General features: G+C 42.9%; 1 protein-coding gene across 2 annotated transcripts in view; it reads left to right on the plus strand.

The window, feature by feature from the left end:
• The window catches only part of ULK4 (unc-51 like kinase 4), a 951,013-nt gene that overhangs the window by 484,109 nt on the left and 448,581 nt on the right, over window positions 1-18,323 (plus strand). For both annotated transcript variants that reach the window (XM_077491567.1, XM_077491568.1), the window contains exon 30: window positions 4,761-4,853. In XM_077491567.1, coding sequence (XP_077347693.1) covers window positions 4,761-4,853 — 93 coding nt within the window. The remainder of the gene's footprint in view (window positions 1-4,760; window positions 4,854-18,323) is intronic.

Raw genomic sequence — 18,323 nt, forward strand, 5'->3', positions numbered from 1 at the left:
ATCCTGAGAATTGAGCCAAATACTGTGAAGATGCAATTTCAGCATACATGGGCAAGAGCTATATCCTTAGTGGCAAAGAGAGATGACTCTAGAACATTGTGTGGTGTCTGCTTCTAGGGCCATGGCCTACCAACTATCCTGTCATTCACAACAACTTCCCAGAGACAGAATCACTATACAGGGCAGAGAAATACTCGCCTGTTTTCATATGATGATCCCTTGCTGACAGAAACAAGTACAATATCATTTATTTAAAAAATTGTGGTAGCACTTTTTTTTTTTTTAAGGCAGTCTCAGTAAACTTAAATTTATTTTTTTGTTCATTATAACATGGCTTTCTTTTGTGGCTATATGGAGATAGAAAATAGGTATGTTAGCATTTATTTTATAATTTCTTTATTTAATAGTTGAGCAGAGGAATAAAGAACTGTCTTGTCAACATACTTCTCTATACAGACAATGCTTATACGCAGAGTATACAAAAAAAAAAAAATCTGGAGAGAGGGGGAGATGGGGATAAGGGGGTGATATGTCAGCATTTATATATGTAAAATCTGCTATAGATGTATTAAATTAGAATTATGTTGTTCTTTTTATAACTATGAACTATTATACATAATTTGCAGAAATTAATCAGGAAAATACTTATTTGAAATAAGGAAACACAAGTCTAGAGGTACAAATAAGAAATACCGCAATCTCCTTTGTTAAAGTTTTGGATGGAGTATGAAACCTCTTTCAGGTTTTTTAATGTTAGGGTACACCATTTGCTACAACAGTCTCAGAAGGGATTTCTTCTCACTTTCAAGATATTTTTCCTGTTTTGTCTAAGACAGGAAATAAAGGGAAACAAATTGTAAATGATTTTTTTTTTTTTTTTAAACATAATTGATTTGTAAAATACTAGAGTTTGACTGGTATGAGTTTTTCTCATGCTGATAATTAGAAATCGTGGCGGCCGATGGCCGATATAAGATGCCGATATTTTAGGCCGATTTCCCCCCCCCCATCTCATAAAATCTAACAGACACCTTTCACACTGGGGCGTTTTTCAGGCGCTTTTGGGCTAAAAATAACACCTGTAAATTTCCTGCAAAACGGCTTCCTGCAGTCTGTGTGAAAGCCCAAGTGCTTTCACACTGAGGCAATGCGCTGGCGGGACGTTAAAAAAAGTCCTGCAAGCAGCATTTTTGGAGCGGTGTGTACCGCTCCTCCACCATTCCTGCCCATTGAAATGCATGGGCACCACTGCTGAAGTTCCTACAATGCGATTTTACAGCGGCGCTTCACGGGAGCATTTAACCACTTCCTTGGCCGCTAGTTGGGTTATAAGTGCCCCACTAGCAGCTGAATAGCGCCGCTAAAATGACAGTAAAGCACTGCTTAAACTAGCAGCATTTTTTTTTTTTTTTTTGGGAGAAGTATGTGTGACTATGAGCACTAGCAGCGTTTTACCGTCAACGCCTGCTCCAGTGTGAAAGCAGCCTAAGTAATACTTGATACAGCAAATTTCTTACATTTAAACATGTATTAAACAAAACAAACCTCCAATGAGTTCACTTGTATGTATAATTTAGATAGAAAAACTATATATTAAATACACAAAAACAGGTAATCAACATTTTTGGATGAAAAAAATGAGCTAACTTTACTGTGTTAGTTTTTTTTTTTTTTTAAATCATTAGTGTATTTTTCCCAAAAAATTGCGTTTGAAAGACCTCTGCGCAAATACCGTGTGACATAAAATATTGCAACAGCAGCTATTTTATTCCCTAGTGTCTCTGCTAAAATATATATATATATATATATATATATATATATATATATATATATATATATATATATTGTGGCAGCACGCAGGTAAAGTCACCTGGTTGTATCCAGGATGGGAAATATGTGTGCCCTAGATTCAGGCTTTATGCAGACTTTTACAATTAGAGGGGAAGAGTTAATGAGCCCAGCTGAAGTAAGTGGGCTCATTAAGACCTCTACAAAAAACCCCAGCATGCTTAGGGAGATGCTCCATCCTGGAACCAGTTTTGTGTTGTATAGACTGGGGAGTGTGACACCTGTTCTGTGCGGTGAGTTAACGCCTGTGTGGCAAACCTCTACAACAGAGACAGGGACTGGTGCAGCACAAGGCTGCACTCAGTTGTTAGATAGGGAATCTAAGTGTGTAATTAGAGGTCAAGCTGACCAGGATTTATTTTCATGTTTTATTTTTGTTTGGCTGTTATATGTTTCACTGCATGTAGCATAAATAAACTGCATCTTTTGTTTTTTTTGCACCTACAACGCTGTCTGCTGTGCCTGATTTTGTGTTGTGAACCCATCCAGGGGGTCACACACACCCGCTGCCGAGCTAACCCCTCACAATATATATATATATATATATATATATATAAAATATATATACATACATACATACATACAGTGCTCTGCGAAAGTATTCGGCCCCCTTGAACTTTTCAACCTTTTGCCACATTTCAGGCTTCAAACATAAAGATATAAATTTTAATTTTTTGTGAAGAATCACCAACAAGTGGGACACAATTGTGAAGTGGAACGAAATCTATTGGGTATTTTAAACTTTTTTAGCAAATAAAAAACTGAAAAGTGTGTGCAAAATTATTCGGCCCCTTTACTTTCAGTGCAGCAAATTCACTCCAGAAGTTCAGCGAGGATCTCTGAATGATCCAATGTTGTACTAAATGACTGATGGTGATAAATAGAATCCACCTGTGTATAATCCAGTCTCTGTATAAATGCACCTGCTTTGTGATAGTCTCAGGGTTCTGTTGAAAGCGCAGAGAGCATCATGAAGACCAAGGAACACACAAGACAGGTCCGTAATACTGTTGTGTAGAAGTTTAAAGCCGGATTTGGATACAAAAAGATTTCCCAAGCTTTAAACATCCCAAGGAGCACTGTGCAAGCAATCATTTTGAAATGGAAGGAGTATCAGACCACTGCAAATCTACCAAGACCTGGCCGTCTCTCTAAACTTTCAGCTCAGACAAGGAGAAGATTGATCAGAGATGCAGCCAAGAGGCCCATGATCACTCTGGATGAACTGCAGAGAACTACAGCTGAGGTGGGAGAGTCTGTCCATAGGACAACAATCAGTCGTACACTGCACAAATCTGGCCTTTATGGAAGAGTGGCAAGAAGAAAGCCATTTCTCAAAGATATCCATAAAAAAGTCTCGTCTAAAGTTTGCCACAAGCCACCTGGGAGACACACCAAACATGTGGAAGAAGGTGCTCTGGTCAGATGAAACCAAAATCGAACTTTTTGCCCACAATGCAAAACGATATGTTTGGCGTAAAAGCAACACAGCTCATCACCCTCAACACACCATCCCCACTGTCAAACATGGTGGTGGCAGCATCATGGTTTGGGCCTGCTTTTCTTCAGCAGGGACAGGGAAGATGGTTAAAATTGAGGGGAAGTTAGATGCAGCCAAATACAGGACCATTCTGGATGAAAACCTGTTGGAGTCTGCAAAAGACCTGAAACTGGGACGGAGATTTATCTTCCAACAAGACAATGATCCCAAACATACAGCAAAATCTACAAAGGAATGGTTCACAAATAAACGTATCCAGGTGTTAGAATGGCCAAGTCAAAGTCCAGACCTGAATCCAATCGAGAATCTATGGAAAGAGCTGAAAACTGCTGTTCACAAACGCTCTCCATCCAACCTCACTGAGCTCGAGCTGTTTTGCAAGGAAGAATGGGCAAGAATTTCAGTCTCTCGATGTGCAAAACTGATAGAGACATACCCTAAGCGACTTGCAGCTGTAATCGCAGCAAAAGGTGGCTCTACAAAGTATTAACGCAAGGGGGCCGAATAATTTTGCACGCCCCACTTTTCATTTTTTTATTAGTTAAAAAAAGTTTCAAAAATCCAATAGATTTCGTTCCACTTCACAATTGTGCCCCACTTGTTGGTGATTCTTCACAAAAAATTTTAATTTTATATCTTTATGTTTGAAGCCTGAAATGTGGCAAAAGGTTGAAAAGTTCAAGGGGGCCGAATACTTTCGCAAGGCACTGTATATATATAATTTTTGGGGGTTCTAAGTGATTTTCTAGCAGAAAATATAGGATTTTTACTTGTAAGCAACAAGTGTTAGAAAAGTAGATGCATTGACTTCTATTCCAGAAGTCATTTACAAGTCGCGCTGAAGTTGTAATCGGCCTTTTTTATTAGCATAATTGGCCGATGCTGATTAATTAAAAAACGCCAAATATCGGCCGATATATCGGTCGACCTCTAGTAAATACACAACCAAAACCATAATTTCTATTGTTTTCCTATTCAGGAATAACTGAAATGATAATAATGATATAATTAGTTGGTCTTTGTTTAATATTACAGATAAAATGGTACTGCAAGGATGGGTCTTAGCCATGACTGCCCTTTTATCTGTGTAGCATGTGGTTTTATTAACCAGGTATGAAGTAATATTCTACTGCCTGTGCAATGTAAGACATGAGTTTATTTATTTTTTGCCAAGAAAAAAATTGGGCTTCAGTGTCACAACAATAGATGCATCTGTCATGACCCAGCAACCATTACCTTATCATTTTTTTAAAATCTTCATTCTTTTCACAAGAGGAATAAATATACTAGTCGATGTGAAAAGCACAGGCATTTTTTACATGTCTAATAGTCATCCTAATCCTTAACTATGATATGAAATTTGATTGATTAACTATATATTTAAAGAGCTGAGTATTCTTCTTTCTTCCAGGTATAACAGAATCCTTCTGGAACCTGACCCAGTTCCTGTGTATGCTCTTAAGTTGTTGGTGCCTTTGACTGAATACAGTCCAGCCTTTATCAGGTAGGTGTTCCATTGAATAGGAAGAAAGAAAAATGCCAAGAATTAAAGCTTAGCATTTAATGGAGTTTAAAGTTGTTCAAGTTTTGATCTTCTGTAAAGGAACTACCCACTCTTTATTGTGTCACATATTTACCCATTGTTTCCTTGCTGCTCTGATTTCTTTGTTGTCTTTTGAAATTGATCGGATTGGGAATTGGAAAATCATGAGAGGTTACTGACACTTTCAGTACCTGGCAAAGCAAGCAGAGATAGCAGGGTAGACAGCAGAGGTAGACAATTGCGGCCTTATTTGAAACCTTATGGAATTATACTCCTGTTGATAAAAAAAAGCCCCTAAAATCGTAATACTCATCCAAACTTGTGAGGTGTGCACCTGTACTGCCTTAAGAGTGAGATACACATGCATGTTGTGAGGAGGCTACCTCTATATCTTATGTCGCTTACACACGATCGGAATTCCGGCCAGAAAAAGACCGTTGAGAGCTTTTCATCGGAAAATGCGACCGTGTGTATGCTCCATCGGAATTTAGCTGTCTGAATTTTATTCTTGGTTTACATCTGCTCAGAAGAGGCCACATACAGATCCTAATATCTTTAATTCTTCCACAAATGTACCACTCTGATAAGGTCAACTTTTATATACTTAAAACAATTATTTATAACTGTGATCTGAACTGGTCATAATAAAATATATCCAAGAAAATAATTTGTATTTTTCTATATTTTGATTTAGCTGATTTTAGAATGTGAGATGTATTGTTGTTATGTGTTTACTCTATACTTCATTTGTGTGTCTCTGCTTTCTATGAAAAATGTTCTTTCATAACAAGTATCAGTTCTAATTATATGAAAAATTTGTGACCTACTTGCATAAATTGAAGTTGGCTGTAGACATACTGTACAAAAGCAGTCTATCCTGCAAGCAATACAATGGTGGTCAATCTTGCAGGCATTGTCCAACCTCCCAGAAGCATATCTTCAGCTGCCAGTATATTCAGCACAACTGAGCATCCATTTTTAAAGAACAGAAGAACCCCATTCACCAACTCATACTAAAGTTCCTTGCGCTCGCTCACTGCTCTGTTGCTCTGTCAGAGCTCGGTAAATACCTGGTCCTTCCATCTATTGAGAAGGATGTGACATCCTAGGATACAGTGATCAAAAACTTGAACACATTACAGTGCCTTGAAAAAGTATTCACACCCCTTGACATTTTACACATTTTGTCATGTTATAAACAAAAATGCAAATATCTAAAAAATGTAACGTGCATTTGAATTCAGCCCCCTTTACTCTGATACCCCTAACTAAAATGTAGTGAAACCAATTGCCTTCAGAAGTCACCTAATTAGCAAATGGAGTCCACCTGTGCTTTTTAATCTCAGTATAAATACAGCTATTCTGTGAAGCCCTCAGAGGTTTGTTAGAAAACATTATGCCCCGGACACATGGTCTGAAAATTGGACTACAGATCGTCTGACCTTTTCTGCTTGCTAATTGCAATTAGAAATTGATTAGGTTACTAAAGTTCCAAAAATGATCGTACAACAGAATAAAAATTTGAAAGTCATGTAATGTGTTGTTTTGTATTGTATTAACGGACAATAACTGTTCTGATTAAATGAAAATCGTATGATCCGGTATCGTACGAGGAAAACATCTGTGCTTGCACCATTGGACAAATCAGGATGAACTGTCGTGATCGTCTATTGAAAGCGGTGTACTATCGATCAGATTATCGTATGATCACTTTAAAAGCAATATTTTTTTCTACGATTTTCTGGGCATGTGTATAGGCCATTCGTAAACAAACAACATGATGGCCAAGGAACACACCAAACAGGTCCATGATAAAGTTGCAGAGAAGTTTAAAGCAGGGTTAGGTTATAAAAAATAAATATATATCCCAAGTTTTGAAAATCTCACGGAACACTGTTCAATCCATCACCGGAAAATTGAAGTTTGACACAACTGCAAACCTACCAAGACATGAGCATCCACCTAAACTTACAGGCCGGGCAAGGAGAGCATTAATCAGGGAAGCAGCCAAGATACCTATGTTAACTCTGGAGGAGCTGTAGAGATTCACAGCTCAGGTGGAAGAATCTGTCCACAGAACAAATATTAGTCATGCACTTCACCAATCTGGCCTTTATGGAAGAATGCAGTTTGTGATAGGACACAGTAAACACGTGGCAGAAGATGCTCTGGTCAGATGAGACTAAAATTGAACATTTTGGCCTAAAAGCAAAATGCTTTGTGTGGTGGAAACCTAACCCTGTACATTACCCCGAACATACCATCCCCATCTTGAAACATGGTGGTGGAAGCATCATGTTGTGGGGATGTGTTTGTCTTTAGCAGGGACTAGGAAGCTGGTCAGAGTTGATAGGAAGATGGATGGAGCCAAATACAGGGCAATATTATAAGAAAAAAGAGTGTTTAACCACTTGCTTACTGGGCACTTAAACACCCTTCCTGACCAGACCAATTTTCAGCTTTCGGTGCTCTCACACTTTGAATGACAATTACTCAGTCATGCAACACTGTACCCAAATGAATTTTGTGTCCTTTTTTTCCCACAAATAGAGCTTTCTTTTGGTGGTATTTGATCACCTTTGGGGTTTTTATTTTTTGCGCTATAAATGAAAAAAGACCGAAAATTTTGAAAAAAAACGCATTTTTCTTTGTTTCTGTGACAGAATTATGCAAATTATTAATTTTTATTCATAAATTTTGGCCACAATTTATACTGCTACATATCTTTGGTAAAAATAACCCAAATTAGTGGATATTATTTGGTCTTTGTGAAAGTTATAGAGTCTACAAGCTGTGGTGCGAATCGCACAAAATTGATCACATCTGATGTACTGGTGGCCTATCTCGCTTCTTGTGACCCGAACAAGTCAGGAAAGTACAAATACCCCCCAAATGACCCCTTTTTGGAAAGTAGACATTCCAAGGTATTTAGTAAGAGGCATAGTGAGCTTTTTGATGTTGTCATTTTTTTCCCACAATTCTTTGCAAAATGAAGATTTTTCATTTTTTTTATTTTTCTCCACAAAATTGTAATTGTAATAGGTTATTTCTCTCACGTGGCACGTGTATACCACAAATGACACCCCCCAAAAAATTCTGCTACTCCTCCTGAGTATTACAATACCACATGTGTGGGACTTTTTCACAGCCTGGCCACATAGAGAGGCCCAACATGCAGGGAGCGCCATCACGTGTTCTAGAAGCATAAATTACACATCTAACTTGTTGACTACTTATTACACTTTTGAAATACCAGGACAATGACACGTGACACTGATGACAGATGGCACTGATACGTGGCAATGATGACACTTATACGTGGCACTGATGACACGTGGCACTGATGACAGATGGCACTAATATGTGGCACTGATGACAGATGACACTAATATGTGGCACTGATGACACGTGGCACTAATACGTGGCACTGATGACACGTGGCACTAATACGTGGCACTGATGACACGTGGCACTAATACGTGGCACTGATGACACGTGGCACTAATACGTGGCACTAATACGTGGCACTAATACGTGCCACCGGTGACAGATGGCACTAATACGTGGCACCAATGACGCGTGACACTGATGACAGATGGCACTGATAAGTGGCATTGATGACACGTGACACTGACAACAGATGGCACGTGACACTGACAGGTGGCACTGATGACAAATGGCACTGATACGTGGCACTGATGACAGATGGCACTAATACGTGGCACTGATGACAGATGGCACTATGTGGCACTAATAACACGTGGCACTGATGACAGATGCCACTTATACGTGGCACTGATGACAGATGGCACTGGGGACAAATGGCACTGACAACAGGTGGCACTGGGGACAGATAGCACTGCGGGCAGGTGGCACTGGGGTGGGGTGGATTGCACTGGGGCGGATGGCACTGGGGCAGGATGGCACTGGGGCGGATGGCACTGGGGCGGATGGCACTGGGGCAGGATGGCACTGGGGGGGGGGCATGGCACTGGAGGGGATGGCACTGGGTGAGGATGGCTCTGGGGGAGGATGGCACTTTTTTTTACACTTTTTTTTTTACACTTTTTTTTTTTTTTTTTTTGCTTCTGTACACTGACGGCTGCTGCAGCCGTTCTTCTCTCCCCTCTCACACGCTGTCTGTGTGAGGAGGGAGAGCGGCGCTGAGAGATGATCTCATATGTTTACATATGAGATCATCTCCCATTGGACACGCCGATCACGCTGTAAACGGCCGCTGTGATTGGCCGTTTACAGCGATCTGTGTTTGCCTGTCCCCGGGGGAAACGGCAAACACAGAACTTCCGCGATGCAAGCCCGCGGCGGCGCGCATTGCGGAAGTAAACACCAGGCCGTCCAGGGACGGCCAGGCGAAAGAAGCCGCCCGCTCTAAGGCCGTCATTCGGCTATAGGGCGGGTGGGAAGCGGTTAAAAGCAGGCAGGATCCTGATGACCAGGAATCTCACTGGTCCAATCAGGTGACAGGTATACTGATTCGCTGAAGATTGGGTGGAGCTCCCCTTTAGAAGAAAAAACAATTAAGCAAAGAAAAGGAACTAAGGACATCCTTTGGGTTTCCTTTTACTCCCACCCCTTTTCTTCAATCGTAGGAGAAAACCTGTTAGTCTGCAAAAGACTTGAGACTGGGTGGATGTTCACCTTCCAGCAGGACAATGATCCTAAACATACAGCCAGAGCCACAATGGAATGGTTTAAATCAAAGCATATTCACTTGTTAGAATGGCCCAGTCAAAGTCAAAGGCCCAGTCAAAGTTCAGTCCTAAATCCAATTGAGAATCTGTGGCAAGATTTGAAAATTACCGTTCACAGACGTTCTCTATCCAATGTGACAGAGGTTGAGCTATTTTGCAAGGAAAAATGGGCAAAAATTGTAATCGCTCTCTTGATGTTCAAAGCTGTTGGAATTGTAGCCACAGTTTCCTGTTCTTAGCTGACAGGAGTGGCTCCCAGTGTGTGTTCGATGTGTTGTGCATTCAGAGATAGTACTTGCATACCTTGGTTGTAACGAGTGGTTATTTGAGTTAATGTTGCCTTTCTATCATCTCAAACCAATCCCTGTATGACTACTTCCAGTAGGATAATGCACCATATCACAAAGCTCAAATCATCTCAAAATGTTTTTTTTGAACATGACAATGAGTTCACTTTACTGCAATGGCTTCCACAGTCACCAGATCTCAATCCAAAACGCACCTTTGGGATGTGGTGGAACAGAAGATCTGCAGCATGGAAGTGCAGCCGACAAATCTTCAGCAACTGCATGGTGCTATCATGTCAATATGGATTAAAATCTCTGAGGAATGTTTCCAACACCTTTGTTGAATCTATGCCACAAGTAATTAAAGCAGTTCTGAAGGCAGAAGGGGGTCCGACTTGGTATTGTCTAGGTATATCTAATAATGTGGCCGATTGCTGTATATTATGGCATTATGCTTCCCAAAATGGAATGTTGTTGGAACAGCACACCTGACCATCCGGTGCCTAGGGCAAATCTATCATATTTACCTTTACCATGCCCTGCTTGCCACCAAGCTTTTTTCAGTATCATGGTGCAGCTTCAGGTTCACCAGTCAGGTTTCACATATACCCAGCAGTTTGCAATAATGTCAGCCAACCTCCCTTTTGTGTGTAATATACCTTTGTCAGTCTCTGTATGCTGACTGTGGATAGTGGCAGACAAGCCAGAGGTAAAAATGAAAGGCAGAGCATATGTGACGAGGAGGGCACAGCAGTGTGCTCCCCATCCAATAAAACACCTGACTCTTGGGAAGTTAATCGACCACCACCCCCCCTTCCCCCTTCACACCCAGTCACCCTGGTCCATGTGGGAGGCATCCTATTTGATTTAGGGTCACTATATATGTTTCAATCTGGCCATACAATCTCTATACAACCAACTTTAGAATTACCAAAGCTATGTAATATAAGGGTTTTCTTAAAATCTCCAGATCGTACTTGTAGATCTAAAGGAGATTTTACAACCAGATTTCCACTCAGATTGTAATGTGTGGGTAAGCTTTAGAGTGAAGTTTACTGACTTGCGGCTTTCAGGCCAAATAACTGCAACAAAACAGAAGTATCTTAAGACTTTCCAGGACTGCCCTAGTATGGGTGGTGGCGAATGAACACTGTACATACTGTACAAAAAAAAAAATTTAAAGGCTTTATCAATGCCTAGAAGCACAGTGGAGTCTATTATTAAAAAGTGGAAATTATTTAGTACAACACAGACCCTCCCTGGATCAGGACACCGCTCCAGACTGGATGAAAGAGCCAGAAGGAAACTGGTCAGAGAGTCTACCAAGAGGCCTGCAGCAATTCTTAAGCAGTTGCAGGACAAAGAGTGGTCATTGTGTGCATGTGGCAACAATAATAATAAATTGGATTGTATGGGAGGGTGGCAAGAAAAGGGTCATTCCTCAAGAAAGGCCACATGCAGTCATAAATGAGCTTTGCCAAAATGCACCTTGAAAACACCAAACCATATGTCTGGTGGGAATCCAATACAGCCCACCATCCAAATAACACCATTCCTACAGTAAAGCCTGGAGGTGGTGATATCCTGTCATGGCTTTTCTGCAGCAGGGACTGGTGCACTTGTCAGAATAGAAAGAATATTGGATGGTGTAACTGCATTGGTTTTCTTTTTTCAGGCTTTTCCCTTTATGTTCAGCTAGAGATTCTGCTAGTAACAGTTATAGTCCTTACATGATAATGCTCATTCATTTTACTGTATTAAGACAACAGAAATAAGATATGACTTTAGTTCTGTAGTCATCAGAGATACCTGGAAACAGTGTAATTGATAAAAGTGCAGCACAGGCAGAGAGCATGGGAAATGCTATTTACATTGGTTTGTAATTGGCTGGCAGAAATAAGCATGTAGCATGCGTTTCTGAAGGCATGCTTGGAATACCCTCTTTCATATTGCAATAGATAAAATGGCAGCATCTCTTCTTCTCTATCTATCGAGTACTTCCTTTTTCTACTATTTACAAATGCTTTATTGCATGTTAGCAATGAATCATCAGATTGGTATTTTTTCCGCAGTAATAAAAATCAATGTGAGCTTGCTTTTAGCAAAAAAAATGATACCTAGTCTTTTTCTTTGTTCTGTTGAACAGTCTCCTTGACATGGTATTGTCAGGAGAAGAAGAGTAGGAGTGTGTTTATTAAAACATTCCTTGCCAGATTTTATTGTATTTATTTTTTTCTAGTTTAGGGGTTAAATATTGTTTTATGTTGTGATTATGTAAAAATATGGTTTATTTGTTTTCATTACTACATTTTTTTGTACTGTGTACAAGCGTTTTTTGCATGTGTAAGCTTCAGGAGGTTGTTTCTTGGGATAGCCAAGGGAGGAGAGGAATTTTTCAGGCATAAAAATGCACATACAAATGTGCAAAAAAACATGCATAAAGGAAAATTTATTGTCAAATACTTACCGTCATTTTCCTTTCCTGATGGACTCCATGGCAGCCTACGTGTGGGTTGACCCCGCCTCCACTCCAATGTTATAGGACCCCATTCAAATAAAAGAGCACTCACCACTCCACACAGTGTTCCGTAACTAGCCTCCTCATAAGACTTATGGGTGGGAACTCCGTCTGCCATGGAGTCCATCAGGAAAGGAAAATTACGGTAAGTATTTGACAATAAATTTTCCTTTTTCCCTGGCAGACTCCATGGCAGCCTACGTGTGGGAAATAACTAGCCGACCACACGGGTGGGTATGCTTTAAACAGAAAACATTTAATTTGCTTTATCAACCGATAAAATCTTTAAACCAAAATTTACAGAGGATAGAGAAGCAGGCTCAACACAGTAATGTGACATGTACGTATTAATAGAAGAGCAAGAGGCTGCCTTGCAGATTGTGTCAGGAGCCACATGCCGAGCCGCTGCCCATGAGTCTGCCATTCCCCTGTGTGGCAGCACGCAGGTAAAATCACCTGGTTTATAGGGGCACCAGTGGGGGGCTCAGGACAATCCCAGAGTTCCCAGAATTTTGGAAAATCCCTTCCCACAATAGCATCATGTGGTAAGTGAGACACTAACCCCACCTGATGAGAGAGGTTACCTTTGGGGGTCTCAAAAAACACTGAAGTTACAGGATACTCTCGGGTATCCCCATGTACACAAATAACAGCCACCCTGTTCTTCCCAGAGACCTCTGTAGTAGCTAATTCAGCTTTTATCAATGTTACCAGGCTACCTGAATCCAGCAACACATCAACATGTCTACCATTAATACACATTTTACATAAATGTTTCTCAGGTCCCCGAATGGCAGTGCATGCAACTGTCGCAAACAGCGACTGGCGTCTCTCCCTTATAAAGTCACATTGCATAGGCTCATCCACAACTGGGCAATTGGCTGCAATATGTCCCTCTTGCCGGCAGCGGTAGCAAATAATCTTTTTCGCTGCCTCTTGCAGCATGGGCTTCCTGGGCTGCTCCTGCCAGACCTTAGGTAGAACTCCCACCCTCTCACTCTCTCCACCCTCACCCCTTGGAGTCATCTTACCCACCACTGGGGATGATCTGGTCTTAGGGGGGAAAGTCCGTGAGTCCCTGGAAGAGGTGGTCAAGTTCTCTGTAGCCAAGTACCTCTCAACCAGATCCACAAGTTTGTCTGCATTTTCTGGGTCTCCATGGCTTACCCATTTTTGGATGGCAGTAGGAAGAGCTCTCAGGAAACGATCCATAACCACACGTTCCACAATGTTTGGTGCGGTCAAAATCTCTGGCTGCAGCCACTTCCTGCTCAGGTGAATGAGATCATACATTTGAGACCTGGGAGGTTTTCCAACCTGAAAAGTCCAGTTATGCACACGCTGAGCCCGGACTGCCAGGGTGACACCCAGCCGTGCCAATATTTCTGCTTTTAGCACCACATAGTCTTTTACTTGGTCAGGCTCTAGGTCATAATAAGCTTTCTGCGATTCCCCAGTTAACAGAGGGGCCACCAGTCCAGCCCATTGCTCCTTAGGCCACTTTTCCCTTTCAGCAGTCCTTTCAAATGTGGTCAAAAACACCTCCGGATCATCCTCTCCAGTCATTTTTGTCAGTAAACGGCTCACACCAAAGGTTGCGGTATTATTGTACCCACTTGCTTCATTGGTCTGCGGACGTTGCTGTATCAATGTCTCTATTTGCTGTTGAAAATTCTGCTCTTGCTTCTGCAACAGGTCTATGAAGCGGGCTTCAGATCGCTGCTGGGCTTGTTGCTGAGCTTCCAAACTCTGCTGCAAAGTTGCATTTGTCTGCTGCTGATTTGCATTTGCCTGCTGCTGATTTGCATTTGCCTGCTGCTGGGCTTGTTGCTGAGCTTCCATACTCTGCTGCAAAGTTGCATTTGTCTGTTGTTGAGCTGCAAGGCTCCTTTGTAAACCCGCATTTGTTTGCTGCTGATTTGCATTGGCTAGAGCCAGCTGTCTCAGTATCTCCTCCATGCTGGCCTTAAAAAAAAAACTGCCAAAATTCTCCACCAACTGTGAGGGGTTAACTCGGTAGCGGGTGTGTGTGACCCCCTGGATGGGTTCACAACACAAAGTCAGGCACAGCAGACAGCGGTGTAGGTTCAAAAAACAAACGATCCGGTTTATTTCTGCTACATGCAGTGATACATAAACAGCCAAACAAAATAAAACAAGAAAATAAATCCTGGTCAGCTTGACCTCTAACTACACACGTAGACTCCCTGTCTAACAACTGGGTGCAACCTTGTGCTGCGCCCAGTCCCTGTCGCTATTGTAGGGGTTTGCCACACAGGCGTTAACTCACCGCACAGAACAGATCTCAGACTCCCCAGTCTATACACACAACTGGTTCCAGGATGGAGCATCTCCCTATGCGTGCTGGGGTTTTTTGTAGAGGCCTTAATGAGCCCACTTACTACAGCTGGGCTCATTAACTCTTCCCCTCTAATTGTAAAAGTCTGCATAAAGCCTGAATCTAGGACACACATATTTCCCATCCTGAATACAACCAGGTGATTTTACCTGCGTGCTGCCACACCTGGTAGAGTGAGCCGTCACCGCCTCTGGCGGAGCCAAGCCCTTTGCCCTATATGCCCGTTGTATAGTTCTTACAATCCAGCTGGCCAGCGTCCTAGTTGAAGCTTTCTTCCCCTTGTTGCTACCTGAAGGTAAGATAAAGAGATGCTCCGAGCGTCTGAAGGGGGAAGTGATAAGATCAAGGCTTCTCCAACATCCAAAGGATGAACATTAGAATCTGAAGTCCTAAGTAGGCAGGACAATTTCCTGGTTCTGGTGAAACACCAAAGTAACCTTTGGATTAGATCCCAACATGGGAATAAGGACTACTCGGTCCGGAAAGAACGTCAAAAAAGGCTCTTTGAAGCCCAAGGATCCAATTTCCGAAACCCTTTTGGCTGAAGTGACTGCAACTAAGAAAACAACTTTTGCTGAGAAATCCTTAATAGAGAGCGGGGATGGCCCCGTCATACTTAGACCGGAGATTGAGTCCAGGACCAGAGGAAGATCCCACTTGGGAAATCTAGGCTTTCTTTGGGGTTTGAGTCTTGAAGCTCCCCGGAAGAACTGACGAATCAGTGGATGCACTGCCCAAGATGTACCTGAGAAAGCCGATAGAGCCAACACCTGCACCCTGAGGGAGCTTACCGATAAAGGAAGATCGAGGCCAGACTGCAAGAAGCTAAGAATGTCCTGTACTCCTGGATGTTCAAAAGGTCTATTCGAAGAAGAGCAGAACTTAACAAATTTGTCCCAGATTCTGCCATATACTTTGTTTGTACTTGATCTCCTTGCACTCATCAGAGTGGAAATCACACTTGATGCACAACCAATGGATTCCAGCCTCTTCCTCTCAAGAACCAGACCATCAGTCTCAAAACTGCTGGGCAAGGGTGTAGAACTGCACCCTGAGAAAGAAGGTCCGACCTGAGAGGGAGAGGTATGGGATCTCGAACACTGAGTTGGACCAGGAGGGGAAACCAAGGCCTGTTGGGCCAATAGGGAGCTATCATCACAACCTCTACTGCTTCCACTCGGAGCCTCTGAAGGAATCTGAGGATCACGGAAAGTGGAGGGAAAGCATATGCCCTCCTGAACCTCCACTGGTCCGTCAGAGCGTCCGTCCCACAGGCCTGACTGCAATGACTTTGCGTGTAAAATTTCTTTATTTTGAAATTGCAGGGAGAGGCGAAAAGATCCACTTCTGGACTGACCCCTAATGACAGGATCCACTTGAAGGTTTGAACATGAAGAGACCATTCGTTGTTGTCCAGTTGAGACTGGGATAGAAAATCCGCCTGAGAGTTCTGAACTCCTGGCACAAAGACCGCTGAGATGTTCATCAGGTTTTTCTGTGCCCATGATAGGATGGGTTTGACTTCCCGTAGAAGAGTAGAGCTCCGAGTACCCCCCTGCCTTTTCACTTAGGACACTGCCGTGGTGTTGTCCATCCGTAATAACACTGACTTCCCTTTCAGAAGGTGAGAGAATTGCTGGAGAGCACACCAGGCTGCCCGAAGTTCCAGGACATTCGACTCTGGTAAGGGGAGATGAGCATCCCACTTGCCTTGCGCAAGATTTGATCTGTAGAGAGCCCCCCAACCTGTCCCACTGGCATCAATCGTGACAGTGACCCAGGAGATGGGGATGTTGGAATGACAGTTCAGCAGGTTCTTGTGCTGTAGCCACCAAAAGAGTCTCTCTCTCATGGTTGAGGTTATACGAATACTCTAATTTTTGTCCCCTGACTTCCACTGCTTGAGGAAACCTGCTTGGAAGGGGTGAAGCCTCCACAAAGCCCATTTCACCATCGGGGCTGTCGAGACCATCGTACCAATGATCTTGAGACACTGAGAAGCTTTTAGGTGCTGAGTGTATAGAGCCCGAGAGACTCTTTCTCGTATTGTCGGTATTTTTTCGTCCGGGAGAGAGATAGTACTCTGCAGAGTGTCGAATTGGGCTCCTAGATATATTAGCCGCTTGACCGGCTCTAGATGACTTTTTGCCAGATTTGGTTTGCTGGACAGAGAAGAGATTACTTTTTCCCGGTGCTCCAGCAATGGTACAGTCGAATACCTTTTAACCTGATAAAAGCCACTACAGCCAGGAGAACCTTTGAAAAAACTCGGGGTGAGGTCGTCAACCCGAAGGGGAGGCAAATAAATTGGAGATGGTCTTGACCTATGTGAAATCTTAGGAATTTTTGAAAATCCTTTTCTACCGGGACATGGAGATAGGCGTCCTTTAAGTAGATCGAAATCAACCAGTCTCCCGTCTGTATGGCTTGTTGAATGGTCGAAAGAGTTTCCATCTTGAATTTCCCATACTCTTTGTATATGTTTAGATAGGTGAGATCTATCACTGGGCACCAGGAGGCGCTTTTCTTTCGAACCAGGAAAAGAGGAGAATAGACTCCCTGAAACCACTCTTCCTTTGGCACCTGAATTACCACTCCTTGAGCCTTCAACAGATCCTCATAAGAAGACAGTACTTGACTTTGTTCCTCCGAGCGAGGGAGCAGGGTGGGCACGAATCTGGGAGGAGGGGAGCTGGAGTAGGTCCATCTGTGGCCCACCGAGACCATTCTGACTACCCAGTAATCTGAGATTGAGGCCACCCAAACGTGCCGAAAGAGGGATAGCCGAGCCCCCACCCGACCTGTCTGGGCGGGCGCAACCTCAGAAAGACTTAGCCTGCTCGCGACCACTGGATGACTGGTTCTTACTGGGCTTACGAAAGGAAGTCTGACCTCTGTACTTATTCCTTCTGAAGTCCCGACCCGGTTTGTAGGAACGTGTGTCTCTTGTCCACTCTGGGCTGCGTTTTTTTATACTGTGGTCTCTTCCGACCCAAAAGTCTTCTGTCCTGGGGAAGGAAACCAGACTTGCCACCTGTAGCACGTGTAATGGCTTCATCCAACTTGTTACCAAATAACGTAGAGCCCTCGAAGGGGATCTTACACCACGCCTGCTTAGAAACTGGGTCAGCTAGCCAGGGACGTAAACACAAGGCCCGCTTAGCCGTCACTGACGACAGCATCACGCGTGCCAACAGACGGATTAGATCAATGGACGCCTCCCCCAGAAAGACTGCCGCCAGCTTCAGTTCTGCTGCTGCTGAATTCTTAGCCAGATCCTCGGAAACGCCCTTAAGGAAGGATTCCACATTTTCAGACCAAGCTTCCATGGCCTTAGACATAGCTGCTAGCGCCAGGGCAGGTTTGCAGGCCATCCCAGCCAGACCATAAATCTTCTTAAGGTCATGGTCAATTTTCCTCTCCAGGCCGTCCTTAAAGGACACTGAATCCTCCAATGGGAGGGTAACGTGTTTGGCCAAGCGCATCAAAGCCGCATCCGCCAGGGGGGCATTTTCCAGATGCTTTACATCTTCTCTTTTGAAGGGATACAACCTG

The sequence above is a fragment of the Lithobates pipiens genome, unplaced genomic scaffold, assembly GCF_037356315.1.
Source record: "Lithobates pipiens isolate NorthernLeopardFrog02 unplaced genomic scaffold, aLitPip1_a1.2 Scaffold_19, whole genome shotgun sequence".
Taxonomy (NCBI): Eukaryota; Metazoa; Chordata; class Amphibia; order Anura; family Ranidae; genus Lithobates; species Lithobates pipiens.